Source organism: Lygodium microphyllum, chromosome 7 (genome assembly GCF_053477565.2).
Source record: "Lygodium microphyllum isolate KBCC chromosome 7, Lygodium_microphyllum_v1.1.10, whole genome shotgun sequence".
NCBI lineage: Eukaryota > Viridiplantae > Streptophyta > Polypodiopsida > Schizaeales > Lygodiaceae > Lygodium > Lygodium microphyllum.
In genome coordinates, this window is record NC_141141.1 from 129,790,494 (window position 1) to 129,805,543 (window position 15,050).

The 15,050-nt window shown below is 38.9% G+C and overlaps 1 protein-coding gene across 1 annotated transcript; it reads right to left on the bottom strand.

Moving 5' to 3' along the window:
- Nucleotides 1-10,391: 10,391 nt before the first annotated feature.
- LOC148033948 (protein WHAT'S THIS FACTOR 1, chloroplastic-like) lies at nt 10,392-14,843 on the bottom strand. The gene has a single exon (XM_087681925.1). The coding sequence runs from the start codon at nt 14,519-14,521 to the stop codon at nt 13,262-13,264; it is 1,260 nt and encodes a 419-aa protein (XP_087538051.1). The 5' UTR covers nt 14,522-14,843; the 3' UTR covers nt 10,392-13,261.
- Between the last annotated feature and the right edge of the window lie 207 nt (nt 14,844-15,050).

The window sequence follows — 15,050 nt, forward strand, 5'->3', positions numbered from 1 at the left end:
CCTTCTCTTCTCTTCTCTTCTCTTGCGTGCGCAGCTATGGAGGATGGATCTTGGAGATGGAGGAGGCTTGAGGATGCTTGAGCTAGCATCAAGAATCATGGAGCTACCGGAGTGCAAGAGAGAGAAGGGTACTCGATCGGACATCAAGGTAAGCTCACAACACTCGTAAGATCGACGGCGCGTCGGCTAGGTGAGAGATAGCCATTAGAGCTCGCTTGGAACGCTTGAACCAATAAGCGGTCCGTGGGTCTTGGCTAAAATATCGTGAAACATAGAAATGGTCCCCCCTCTAAACAACCACTTTAACATACAAATGGGTGTATATTGAGGCCAAGCTCATGCTCTACAATCGTTATACACTCACAAGCCTTCCTCTAATTTTCAAGAATTTTTCTCTCTTAAACTAATCTTTTTTCATCGAAAATTTCATTTTATTATTATTTATTTTAATATAAAATACTAGCTTTTCTAATTTCAAATTTATGAAGCTTATATGGATTGTCATTCAACATTATATTCAAATAACTCCATAAAAACACCATTTGAATCATTAAAATCTATAAAATTATCATTTTTCTATTGAATCCCGCATTATGAGTTTTATGATTTTGATTCCCGTTAGATGACTCACTAGAAATTACTGATTATTATATGATTTTAGACATATAAAAGTATATTCAACCATTTCCAATCATTCTCTATCACAAGAACGAAAGATTCATCATAAAAATTCAATAAAAGATGCTTAATGCTATAATCCACATATGTACGCATCATAGTTCAAAAAAGAAAGGCCATCACTAACACCCTTTTACAACCAATCACACATCCTTTGCACTTTCTTAATCCATTTATCGCATCTTGACAAACTGGCACTCATTCCCTTTCATTCTCTCAGCCCATAGACCCACATTTATGGCAAGAGAAAGAGGAGAGAGAAAGACTGAAATCTAAACTTTTCATTCCTTGCATTAAATCTCACGTAGTCTGGAGCCATTGGGAGTGAAGAATTGCAGCATCTCATCCCCCAAAGAAGGAGGCCTAATGCCAATAGTTGCCAAACTCCAAAATCATGGAAAAAAATGGAGCACAAAAAAAATTGTGCCCCCTCCCCATCTCAACGTGTTTGTTTGATTAGTATGCTCTTTTAAGCTTCATTAACCATTTAAACTTTTAGAAAACAGTTACTTTCTTGTGTTTGCACTATCCCACAAGTGATTTCGAGTCGGATGGAGGGGCAAATGATCAAAAATAGTGTTATCCGACTGGATAGGTGACTTCCTAGTATCGAATTCTATTACCCTAGTCTCCATCACTTGCTTTTTGGCTTTCAGATTAGGTAGTTGCTTCATAACACTAAACCTTGTGGCTGTTAAATGGGGGATCAAACAAGCTCCAATTGACGAACAAACACTTGCATTGGATTCCTAGCGTTGAAATGCATGTAGGAAAACTCAAGCTTCTTGATCTGTGATCGTTCTATTTTTTGCCAAAAATGCCTCTTTCATGGATCTCATGCCACTTTTGCACACTAAAATCGGCTCTAAAATCAACTCTCAAAAGTGGAAATTAAAGTGGCATTCTTCGGATTTCTCATTTAAGATGTGTCAATGAGTTCATTCATAAGCTTATCATAGTATTCATTAAGATGTTCTTTATCCTCCCACATTAGCGGCCATGCTAGGTATTCCTCATGTTTCTTTGCCAATGTGCCCATGTTGGCATGGATGTAGACACATGCAGATAGTCTTGATTTAGCATTCAATTCAATAAGGAACTCTACAATATTTATATTCTCTATGTGAGCTTGCCCCATTGATATTTTCTTTTGAGTTCTAATCATTGAGATGGGCTTTATGGAGGTTTGAGATGAGACGAACATGATTGATCGAGTGTAGGGTTGCTTGTCCTTCAAGGTTCTCATGTTTATCATGATGCTCCATAGCTACTGAGACTTGTTGTATGTTGGATGTGATAAGTGTAGTTGCAACTTGTGGTTACAATTGCTTTGTATCCACTCTTGATTAGGTATTATGCACTCATTGTCGATGGACCGAGTTTTGTCACATCAGCAATTGAAAGTAACTATTTATTGGAATCCTTGGAACTTCTAGAGGTATCCATGGGCTTATCACTTTTAAGAGAAGTGAGTGCAAAAATATTTGTAGATTGGTTATGAGACAATTTTATCGACTTCTCACTTTTATCCTTGGGCTTTATTTTTATGGCTTTTGCAAGCCACTCGTAATTGCTATTGTTGTTTTTGTTTCTTCCTTTTCTTTCTTTTAGACCATGGTGAGGACTTAGGAGATTCAGGGCCCTCCATTGGTTTAATAGTTGTGTCATCGGGCTGCTCATCAATGTTCTCTTTTTCATTCATCTCCTCATGGAGATTTTCTAGGTCATGCTGAATAATTTTACTAGGCTATAGATACCTAGTCAGCACATTGAGTGCAAAAAGGGGGGGCCTTGCATTGTCCTAAGAATACTTATTGTGAAAAATTATAATCTATAATGACGAACATATTGTACATCATTTATTCAAATCAATACAATATTTCTCTACTATACATCATAAGACATAGTATTTGCGTGTATCTACCTTTGTGTGATCCAATTTGCCAATGTATTGTAAAAGATCTACATCTTTTTTGTGCATTGTTGACTTGTAGCTACTCAGAGTTAATGTCCTTGATCCCACTACTTGCCTAAGGGAGTTTTCGATGTACACTAAGACTTGGTTACAAAGAAGCATTGTTAGAAAAGAAAACCAAGAACTATAGTTGACCAAGAACAAGAAGAGCACAAACTAAATATTGGTTGATTTTCATTGCTTTCAAGCAAACATGACATCTACAATGGGATTATACCACTCCCATCCTCTTGTGCCATTGTTGCCTCATATTTTCCCATGTTGGCTAGGCTAAGCCTTTAATTACTACAACTCTTTCTTCTTCAATAGGCCATTGCCATTGCTCATAAGCCTTGGCCTTCGCTTTGATGCTTTCAAGGATCTACTCACCTATCATGCAAACTTTGCATCGTTGACCACAAAATCAGCCAAGAGATACAAATCTATCTCATCCACTACCCACTCTAAGTTGGCCTTACTAAACTGCGCTAAGGCATCAAGATTGCAATTCTCACATATGTCTAGTGAATCCATTATATCAACCAACAACAAATATTATTGGTCATCTTCCATTGTAAATGTAGGCAAGCATGATAGAGATAGGCTTTTGTTCTCACATGCATCAATTGATTGCACATTCTCTAGGTCATCAAGGGCAACTAGGGCTTGATCAAAACATTACAAATCAACCTCTGCTCTCTCCTCCTCCACATCAAAAGGTATCATCTCATATGCCTCTTCAATCTCTCTAATAGTAATGACAATATGTCTTTTGTCCTCAACATGCAATGCTTATGATATTTGCTTCACTTATTTGTGGTCAAATATGCAATTTCTTATATCATACTTCTTTGATATCTAGTGGAGATGCTTCAAAAGCTCCCATGCCATATCCTTTCATGTCCAAAAGATGTTGTGTGATGCATGAAAGATCACCATCCTATAAATGTTAAAATTTACTTGCACTTCATTTTGTACACACCCTTTTTGAGCTTTTTGATAACAATGACATATTCCTATTATTAGCTTCTTTTTCTTTACATACCCGTAACATACATGAAAAAGGAATAAATTTTCTTCAAAATCCATACCCAAGAGATGGGTGGTTGCACACAAGTAGGTGCAAGCAACAAAAGGAAGGATTGCCAAGGAATTTGGATTAACTTTAGATGAGAACCGATCCTTGGGGATAAAAAGGAAGTGGTTATTCTTAACAGACAAGCTAGAATAAAAGCAAAAAATAGGTTGAAAAAACACTTTTTATTTATAAGTAAGGGATGTGTTTATGTAAATGTAGAGATTGTTGGCATATGCAAGTTTGTCTATAGTCATGGTTGGTCAATGTAGCCATTTTTGTTACTTTTTCGTATCAATAAGCTTTAGGAAATGCACATATGTTTTTGAGAAAGATGATAGGGAAACATGTATTTTGACACTATTTATTCTTTTCCTTGGTCCATATTTAGAGTCCATAATATACTTTTCCAATACCATACATTTGCAAGTGTTTACTATTCCAACTATTTCTGTTTACAAAAAACTACAGCCCCAACAAGTGATCCATTATGTTATGGTGGCTATACTATAAGATTTGCACTAGAGCTAGATTTGGAAAAGTGGACATCAAAATTTTATTGAAACTTCTTGGTGGTATAATTGAAGGTTCTGAATTTGTGGTGTAATGTGCTCTACCCTTGGAGTTAATTCTTCAAAAAGAGACATAGAAATGCAACTTCTTGGTGGTAGAATAAAAGGCTTTGAATTTATGCTACGATATGTTGTGCCCTTGGAGCTAATATCTTCAAACGAGACATGGAACTTGGGGATGGTCCCCTCAATTTTGCAACCTCCACCATTTGCAAAGACAAAAAAGGCAATCATGTTCCTTTCAATGTGTCTCATCATTCTTCTTCAATCGCTTATTGCAACTTCATTATTGCATTTGTAGCACAACCTTCCTTTCAATGGGGAATACACAACCTTTTACAATCAACATCAACTCGAGTATCCTACCCTTTTGAAGTGAAGGTGTGAACATTTGTATGAGTTGGGCAAACAAACCCAAGGGTATGCAATAAAATGATTGGTAGCACATGTGGTCGTCCATGCAGCACCAAGCATGGTAATTGTCCACTAGTGTATCAAATGTGGCTTTATATACCACTCCTTGAAAATATTGAAACTAAATACTTCCCATGGCACATGGTGAGTGGAGGAGAAAATATGCCAAAAATGAGACATGGCCATCATGAACAAAATACATTGCTAAAAGTTAGTCATATCCAGTTCATTTGAATACATAGTTATTATCCAATATAGGCAACGTCGATGGCCAAAATTAGATTGCATTTTGTTGAGAGAGATGATATGCATTGAAGCATGACAATATAAATGAATAGAATGATTGGCAATGCATTCAGCACATTAGTGATATATCAAAATGAATAATGTTAGAATATAATACCCTAATATTCAAACAAACAATTGGAAACCAAATAAATAATTTGTTTTTGTGAATAACACGTGTTTTTTTTTTTCACAAAATCATCGTGCTCACTAGACACAATGTTCTACTTTGTCATGTATAGTTATGCAAATTGTATGACATAATTTTTGGTTGAAGTAAGCATTTCTTGTGCAATGAGCACAATACATTATTGTATGACTATGCAAGCAAGTCATTTGTTGTCATTGTAATGGTGTTCAACCCTAAATTACTACCTGGAATATGAATCAACTATCATAGAATATGATTAGTGCCAAGCATCTAATATAGCTCTAGCAAGGTGTATAAGGGCTTACTCAAGACCACCTGAGCAAAAATATAAGGTAATCAAAAGGTCATGAAGCATACTCATATATAACTTGATAACAGCTGCTAAGTATATTAGCATCGTTTGGAAACAAGAAGCCCTCTTCCTATCTTGAGCTAAGTCTTCAAAGCATCCAACTCATCATGAGCACTCTCACCCATCAAATGTCATCAACATATAGTACCAAAAAGATAAGGCTACCATCATGGGCCTTCTTTGTGTAAAGACATAGATCCACATCGCTATGGAAATAATCGTGTGAATGCATAAAGGCATCAAACTTATGATATAATTCCCTGGGTGTCTGCTAAAGTCCATAGAGACTCTCCCTCAACTTACACGCTAGGTGTTCCCTATCCTTTTCTTCAAATCCCCTAGACTATTGCATATAGATATCTTCATGCATGTCCCCATGTAAGAGAACCATCTTAACAGCCATCTAGTACAAGTCCAAATCCATCGACATAACCAATTTTACTACCAAGCAAAGGATAGTCATCTTGACTATAGGGGAGAATATCTCATCAAAGTCAACTCTTTTTTCCTATTTAAAATCCGTAGCAACCAAATGTGCCTTGTATGCTAGCAATGCATATTTACTATCTAGCAAGAAAACCAAATCCCGTATACGATTTTTCTATAATGGGTCAAACTCAAATTACATAGCCCTCCCAAGAGTGACTATCACCTCTACACATAGCTTCATCATAAGTGAGGGGCTTACCAAAATCTATCACCATGACATAATAAATAGAGGGCTCAAAAGAATCAAGAATGCATGAGGCTCTAGTGGAGCATCTCAAAGATGGTTGTGGAACTTATACAATCTCTCCTCTCTGTTTAGCATCACGATCCTACACAACAAGCAGATTCTAGGCCACTACATCATCATCAAGGCTGTCTAACTAGGATTGTTTGTACTGTAACATGATGCTCCCGAAATACCACCCTACGCACCTCAACTACATGTTTTAGTCTCATATGCATCTTGTTCTCATGGAAGACAACATCAAAGTTGTAGATAATCTTACAAGCATGTGAATCCCAAAGACAATAGCCCATCTAACCTACATCATCATATCCAAGAAAGATGCATTTGATGGGATTCACATCCAACTTATTGCATTTGTCTTTGGAAATATGGCAGAAATCCTCACATCCAAAGACACAAGTGTGCATAGGAGGGAGGTTTACGAGACCATATCTCCTCTACAACTCTACCACCAAGAGTAATGCATGGAAATCTATTAATTAGATGAACTACTGTAGAAACTCTCTCAACTCAAAAGTAGTATGATAAGCCTATCTCACTAAGCATACTGTGAACTCTTTCTTGAATGGTATATTCATGCACTCTGCAACACCATTCTGGGATGGAGTGTAAGGGGCAATCAACTAAAACTTAACACCTCTCTCATCACAAAACATCTCAAAAGCCTTAGAAACATATTCACCCCCATTGTCAAATCATAAACATTTCAACCTATGTTGAGACTAGTTCTCAACCATAGTAAGAATCACTAAAAATTAGGTGACACCTATAATTTCTGCTTAGTGGGATAGACCCAAATCTTATGCAAATAATCATCAATAAACATGACAAAATACCTAGCACCACCTAAGGACTAACAGGACATGGGACGACAAACATCTGAATTCAAAAGAGCCAATGGCTCACCTATACACTTAGAACTAGACTTTTTATGTGAGTTACAAGTTTGCTTGTTATATAAACAATGATCATAAGAGTCAAAATATGAATAGTCAAGAGGCGATAAATACTACAAACCAGTGAGTACTTTCATTTCTTTAAGAGATATATGTCCAAGATAGTGATGCCAAAGAGATATGTGCAAGCGAGGGATATAGACTACCAACTTTGGCACCTCTAACAAAAATGAAGTTGCCATGTGTAATCTTCCATGCAAAATCCCTAAAAGAGACATGATACTTGTCATCATCAAACTATCCAACTAAGATAAGGCTTTTGGTTAAAGTTGGGATGTGATATACATCATGCAACACAAATGGAGCACTAGTACTACAAACTGCAATCTCGCATCACGTATACCAACACTGTCACATACATGACCATCACCCAATCTAACTAAACATGTAACAATGTGGTAGATATAAGACCAATGACTAACATGGAAGGAAGCCTCCGAACCAAAAAGTCAACATTGAGATTAAGCAGACTAAACATCAAGCAACTAAGTGGCATCAAATGAAGAAGCAACAAGGACATCTGAGGTGTACTCCAAGGCATTTATCTCTTCTATCTCTCGTCTATCTTAACAATGAACTTAGGAACAATGGTGCGATCATCAAAAGACTTGGCATTATTGTGTGATTTCCCTTTGTTTATTTTGCGCCTATCATTACGCATCTTATGGCACTATTGCCTTATATGACCCTACTACCCGCAATAATGACAAGTAAGAGAGAACTTAGGAGCAAAGGACTTACTACGTGATTGCCCACAAGACTTAGACTTGCCCCTATTAGACTGAGTCTCTACCATGATTATTATTCCCTTTTCCATCATGTCTGCCTCTAACTATAAATACATGAAAAGTATGGGTTGCATTAATGTTCTTTTTATTTACTTCTTCTATAAGCAAAACTCCCTCTACATCGAAGCATTTAAGTAAGTCCATCTTCACAAGGATTGGCACTCATAGTAATAGAGAATATATCCCAAGACTCAAGGAGTGTAACAAATAAGAATAGAGAATTTATGTTATCATTAAACTTAATATCCTATGAGAGAAGTTAACTGATAATGGAGTGAAACTCATTCAAATGAGTGGACATAGGAGTGCCCTCCTTTGCGAAGGTCCAAAAGCTTCTTTAACCAATACAATTGAGATGCAAGACTTTGCATATCATAAAGATCACATATCATTTGCCATAAATCATAAGCGCTACCTTCTATCTCAATAACATTGAAATAATCCTACTTGGACAATGACAAGTATAATGGTGGACTTGCGTAGCTCATATAAATCAACCCATGCCTCTGCATCAAACTCGTTGAGCTTTATAAAAATAAAAAAAAAGTGCATTTGTAACTTTACATTATATATTTTTAATACTACTTCTCAAATTTTTCCCTAACATTTCTATTAGATTCTCATTCTCATGCCTTTAGAAATTTAGGTTTAGATCCTACCCTCACATCCTCTTTGTTAGGTCCTATATTCTCTCTCTCTCTCTCTCTCTCTCTCTCTCTCTCTCTCTCTCTCTCTCTCGTTAGGTCAATACTTCCTTTGTAGGTGTTAGGCATTATTTATGTTTTCCTACTTATCCTCAAGTGAGTACCACCTTGCTCCTTGTGATTCATTGCTTTGACTTCCATCCACACCATGCATATTCCAACCACCTGCAAGCAAGTATCCCTATATATCATAATGTAGTTGCATTGGGCATCCCTCTCATGCACTCTGCACTTCTTCCCTAAGCCCCTTTAAACATCAAGATACCCATCATGTATTCACAGTGTATCTCTCTCTCCTCCTTGGGCTACTCAACCAACGATCGTACATATGTCTAATCAACCTATCTACACTATGGGATCTACTATGTACCCCTCACCCTATCCCACACTCAACATTCATACCAATTGCTACATCAAAAAATACATTTGATGGTTCAAACTTGACAACTTTGTCGAGCCTTTTGTAACAAGTGCTTAAACCCTAGGGTCTCTAGGAGTGAGTTGTCAATCTAGAGGCTTTGCTTGAGTCTCCACTTACCCATCTTGATTTGATTGCATAATCTTAGCTTTGCTTTGCATTATTTGCTTAGCATCAAAGCATCTCAAATTGAAGTATTGGTATTTAGATTCTAGTCTCTCTTCTAGTAGTTATACTCAACTTATATCTCAATGTTAGAGCTAAGCACTAGTCCTAATTGGACCTAAGACACGATATTCAACCTTTGCTTGGTGGTCCATGTTCTCTCCTTATTAAGCCCTACTTTTTTTACCAACACAGAGGCTTTCCCTCTCAAGACCGAGCTTCAAGCATCTCTTGATATTACCACGATGGATGCATCTTTGATATAGGTAGTCCAATTGAGGTGCTTCATCTACTTCATCAAGTCTGAAATACCTTAGTCACCTCCAACTTCATCTTTGGCATTAACATTGATCATTCAAGAGGGGATTACTTTCCCCGCTTGTTACATTTAAGCTTCAACTTGTCTTCGTCGCCAATATCAACACCTCTACCTTGTATTTCTACCCTTGCACTACGTTCATTTTTCCATCGTAAAAGGGTACTTCAAGGAGTGAGCAATTCCCCCGCGAGGGCACTCTCTAAAGCAACACCTTACTACATGAGCATGCTCTTTATTGGATTGCCCTTGTATTAGCATGTTTGAAAATGGATGAAAGTCTACAAGAGAGGACGTCCCTTTAAAGGAAAACCTATGCACTTATGCCACATGATTCCCTTTTACCTCATTTAGCATAACATTGTGAGATTCCATTATTGCTTACTCAAAAGCCCAAGCAACTATCACACTCCATAGAGCACTTACCCTCATCTACTTCATCACACTTCTTCACCAACACACTTACACATTTTTTATTAAAAGGCAAACACAAAAACACAAGTTGAGCCCCATAGGAGTGCTCATTATGTTTGCAATATTGTAGACCCTTCAGCAGTCCATTGTGGCTGTCTCGATCCAACATATTGATTTCATTGGGAGCAGTCTTGAGTGACATTCTTGTCCCAAGCCTTATATCTCTCTGGGATGGGACCTTTTGGGTCAAGTGTCATGAGGCATCCTTTCACTCTCTTTGATAGCCTTTTTTGGCCTGAGGGAACTTTAATCTATAAGAAATTGCCATTTGATTACTCACACTTTCCAAGCACTTTCATGCCTCTTAAAACAGTCACAAAGAAATTCAAAACAGTTGAAATGGGGCTTGAACAATTCAACCAATTAAAATGAGACTTGAGAATATTCAATAGGCCAACTGGCCAGAAAATTTACAGAGGGGACTCCTTGCCTGCTACCACCCTCACTCTCACCCTTCAGTGCAAGCTCTACTCTATCATCTTACTGCTTTGATAATCATTGCCAGCTTCTCTCTTCTCTTATATCATCATTGTGATCATCCTTCTCTTGAGACTGCTGCGAATCTGCACACACCTATGTTTCACATTCCAGTCATCTGTACTGCTGCATTTGTCACTCCAGCCGGCTGGCCTGTTATCTTCAGCCTTTATCATCCATCCTCTCCTAACCTACTGCGTGAGACAGTCCTTTTTGTCTATGCTACTGCCAGAGAGCTCTGCATCAGATTTCTGCATTGAGATTGGTGGTTTCCTGCACTCAGGATCTATTCACAGAGGACAACACTTCTTTGACCTGCTCCCAAAAGGGAGACTGTCTGCTGGACGGCCTCCACTCCTTGAGACCTCAGTTATATCCCTTCCTGATTCATTCTCTTCTTCATTTGTGTTCTGTCTGAGTTCATTATCTTAGGTGTATTTGTACACTCTCAATTTCTCTGAAAAGCCTAGTGTATCGTCGCAGGTGCTAAAACCAAGAAGGTCCAAAACCAACACTTAGTTTGTATTCTCGTCCTGAAGCTGAATGAGTTCCGCTGCTATGCTCCATCATATCCTTCATGTCATTTCATATCCTTCATGTCATTTTAAGGTGAAGGACAAACCAAATTTGGGGTTCTAGGGTGTTGTAAAAGCTTTAGCATTGTGGTAAAGCTAGGAAATAAATACAGAGCCCTTTGACCTGATGCACAATGAAGTTTGGGTGGTGTGGTTAATTAGTGCATCAACCAATAGTCCAAACTAGAGCCTCCTTTAAAAAGTGCAGAAGCTGAGAAGGTGAGATTGATAGCCTATAGGCCTTAATACCAACTATAACATTCTTGCCAACCACAAGCAAGAAACAATAAAGAGCTCAATTCACAGAGGCAGAGATGAGAAGCAAATGCTAAAATCTAATCACAAGGTATGCACAAGCGTTGTGCCCAACCAAGAGCCCAGACATGCATATGCATCCAAGGACAAGAGAAGAACAATGAACAATGATATGTACTTCTGTAAACAGAAATGAATCATAAAACTGGAAAAGTGCTGGGTTGGGCTGGCATAATGTCATTTTAACATACAAGGAATGACTGAGAACTGCCTATAAATAAGCTGTAAGCAGCAATATTGGCCAACTAATAAACTGCATACTGACCGCTCTGACATCCACATGGCAAAGCTGTTCCAGTTGCTACATGGCGCTGACCAACTGCTGCCATGTCATCGTCAAGAAACTGGGTGCTCATGGCTGCTACTGGGAAGGACTCCCAAAAAGCCATACCACGCAAGAAAAAGACAAAATGCAAAGCAAACCATTTCAACTAAGAAACGTATCTAGCCCTCAACACCCCTAGTATTTGGATAATGGCTGCTCCTACCTTGCTGCTTGGAAGGAGACAATGCTGGTCACTCCCCAAAAAGCTGTACAGCACAAGGAAAACACAACAAGAAACATAAAAATCCGTAAACCAAGAAAAATATCTAAGCCCTTGACTTTCCAAGGAGAGCTAATCCAGTTGCAGCCTCCTATAAGTCAACCTTGAGTTTGCCCCCCTTGCCATTTCATGGCAGCCCCTATCAGACTGGTGACATTTGTCAAAGTTCTATACAAGTCCAAGCAGCCAGCACCTCCCTAGGATTCTGACCTTGCTGTAGATCTGACTCACTGTTCTCTGGTTCCAGCCCACAAATGCCCAATCAGAATTAAGCCTCACCATCACAATCCTTGCATGCCCAACATGAACACAACACCTATGCCAAGTCATAAATATTGCGTGTCATTCAGCCCCAATCCATATATAACAAACTTGCTTTGAACCCCAAGCTATGATCCAAACAGTTTATTCAATTTTCAAATCGAAGTTGACATGTGATCAAGTTTTAAGGCACAACTTGTACATGGACCCCTCAAAGTGCAGGCCTGATTTTCAGGTCAAGAATGTGTGTGCATGGAAGAACGGGTTACATAAACCAAAACAGAAGACTTCTGTGCATAGGAAATTCATGAGAAAACTCCTATCACAATGCACCTGTGAATGACAACGAATACAGGATGTTTACTGATGGAGAGGACTCAACACCTCAGAGGTTGTGAAGGCGAGGCATACTGAATGGAAGCATGAAAGTAAAATAGATGGAAGGCTGAGTGAAAGAACACAAGTCACAATTCAAGCCACATTTTCCTTAGAATCCATCTTGATAAATTTGGAGATACCACCTGCAGATGCCATCCTCTTGTTGAGTTTGGAGTTATACAAATGATAATCTCCATCACATTGCCCCAAGATTCCTTATGGCAACTCTTCTGGTTCAACATCCTTGATGAAAAAGGAAGAAACAACATGAAGACAGGAAAGAAGGCACCAAAGCTGCCTGAGATCAGTACCGAAATGCAAGCTCCTGAGCTTATTAACCAACTTGTGACCTCCGTAACCAAGACTTTTTCATGGTTCTGCCATTTGCACACAAGGCTTTTCCTGCCTGAAAACAACACTCAAATTCCACACCAACCTCTCCACACACCTGTAGATTTTAGTCAAAGTCCATGTACTACCAACAGCACCTTTCAGGATGTGCACAAAATTTCTAGAGACTGTCTAAAAGTCATCAGGATATAACTCCCAAAATGTGAGCTCCTCATCTTCGTAAAGAAAAGCTTTTAGATGATTCTCCTTTGTATGACAATTCTGTCACTTACACAAGAGACTTTTTCTGCCCAACCAAATGGTGTATGATGATTCTGTCATTTACAAAAGAGCATTTTTCTCTCTGTGCCGAATCAAATTCTGCACCATCCTCCTGCCCTTTGATCCCAAAGATTTCAATCGAGGTCCCTCGATCAACATTTTGTGATACTTGGATTTCAAATCAACAAGAGGATGCTCCTTGAGTAGCTGCTTCTTTTCATACCCCTCTCTCAGGAAAATTGAGCAAACAGCACCTTTCAGGGTAGTGTAGAAAATACCAGGATACCGATTGAAAGTTTGAGCAAGTCTCATGGGTAGATTAAACTCCTCACGGAATCGTTTAAGGACATGTATATATATCTTTTTCTCTACAGTGAGGCTTACTAATTCATGTAATAATGCAGCCATCCTTTTATCAGCTTGATATGTCCCTTCCTTAAGCCAATCAGCTTTCTCATAAGGCGAGGTATAGGGAAGTGTCTGCCATCTGTCTATTTTTTGTATCTCTTTTTTTCTCAACTGCATTCCCCTAGAGTACTGTAATTTGAAACCAAGAGGCTGGCCTCTTGTTTCAACATCTCCCAAACCCTTCTCCGTTGCAGCTGCCTTTGCTCGTTTCTCAAGCTCTGTGACTGCCAAGCTTTCATCCCAGGTTACCAGCTCTACAATCTGGATACCGTCATCACTCTCTGAAAATTTGAAATATTCTGGGTATTTTGGAACAATGCTTGCGGTAAAATCCTTAGGTATACCGAAAAGCGAGCTTGCCAGTTGAAGCTTGCTTGTAGGAATCCGGCGGCAAGTAGACAGCATCAACAACCTCCTCAGCTTTTCAACCACCAATGCCTCTTGTTCAGCATGAATCCGCCTCTCTTCCTCAAGAAGTTCGAGCAATTTCCCTGATAACCTGCACCATTCTTGCTTATCATCAGGGTGGGTAAAGAACTCAAAGATATTAGGATACTTCTTCATCATTGATTCCAGCTTCCCATCGCTCATTTTCAGACCAATGTCTCGGCGTTTCATGAGCACAAGCCTGAGAGGCACGCACCCCCGTTTGTACTTCAGGATGAAATCCCTAAGCTTGATGATAGGGGCAAGGCTCTTTTCCTGCAGAGCAACAGCATCCAGGGGACGACACTTCTTCAGCTTGACTTTAGTTTTAGGCGGATTATGGGGGTTATGCATAAACCGAGAAGATTGCAGGTTGAACTGATGATAATGATGGTGCAGAGAACCAGGGGGAGCAGGAGGCGTGAGCATCGTGTCATGCCGGGAAATGTGCCACAATGTTCTGAAGATCAACCGACTGCTTGCCATTCTGATCCTGGCTATGGCGATGCCCTAGCTCGACGGTTTCTGTTATGGAGAAAAAAACAGGTTTTCTGCCTACAAAATGATCAGGATCATGGCTATGGAGATGCCCTAGCTCGAGCGTGTCTGTTCTGGTGAAAAACAGGTTTTCTGCATACATGTTAACCGGCTGCTAGCCATTGCAATCCTGCCTATGGCGATGCGCTGGCTCGAGCGTTCTTTGTCTGGTGAAAAACAGGTTTTCTGCCTCTGCCTGCCTCTACATGGAATATTAGAGTAGTTTCACGTCTCCACTTTCCAGTGCTCGTGGAAAACTTTTCTCCCAATTCAATGGAAAAAGGAAGCACCTTAAACCTAGCCGCTTAATGAAGAAAAATAGCTGGTTTTATAATTAAAATACTAAAATAATAGCCAATTTTCATCAAGACTAACTTCAATTTCTACCAATTTTTTGGAAATCCTGTCAAGTAGAAATTGCACTAAAGAATGGTTTTCTATGATCGTTGATTTCACTAAGTAAATTGAAACTTGAATT

Bases quoted from the DNA above. Each gene is read 5' to 3' on its own strand.
- LOC148033948 (XM_087681925.1), bottom strand. From the start codon at position 14,521: ATGGCAAGCAGTCGGTTGATCTTCAGAACATTGTGGCACATTTCCCGG.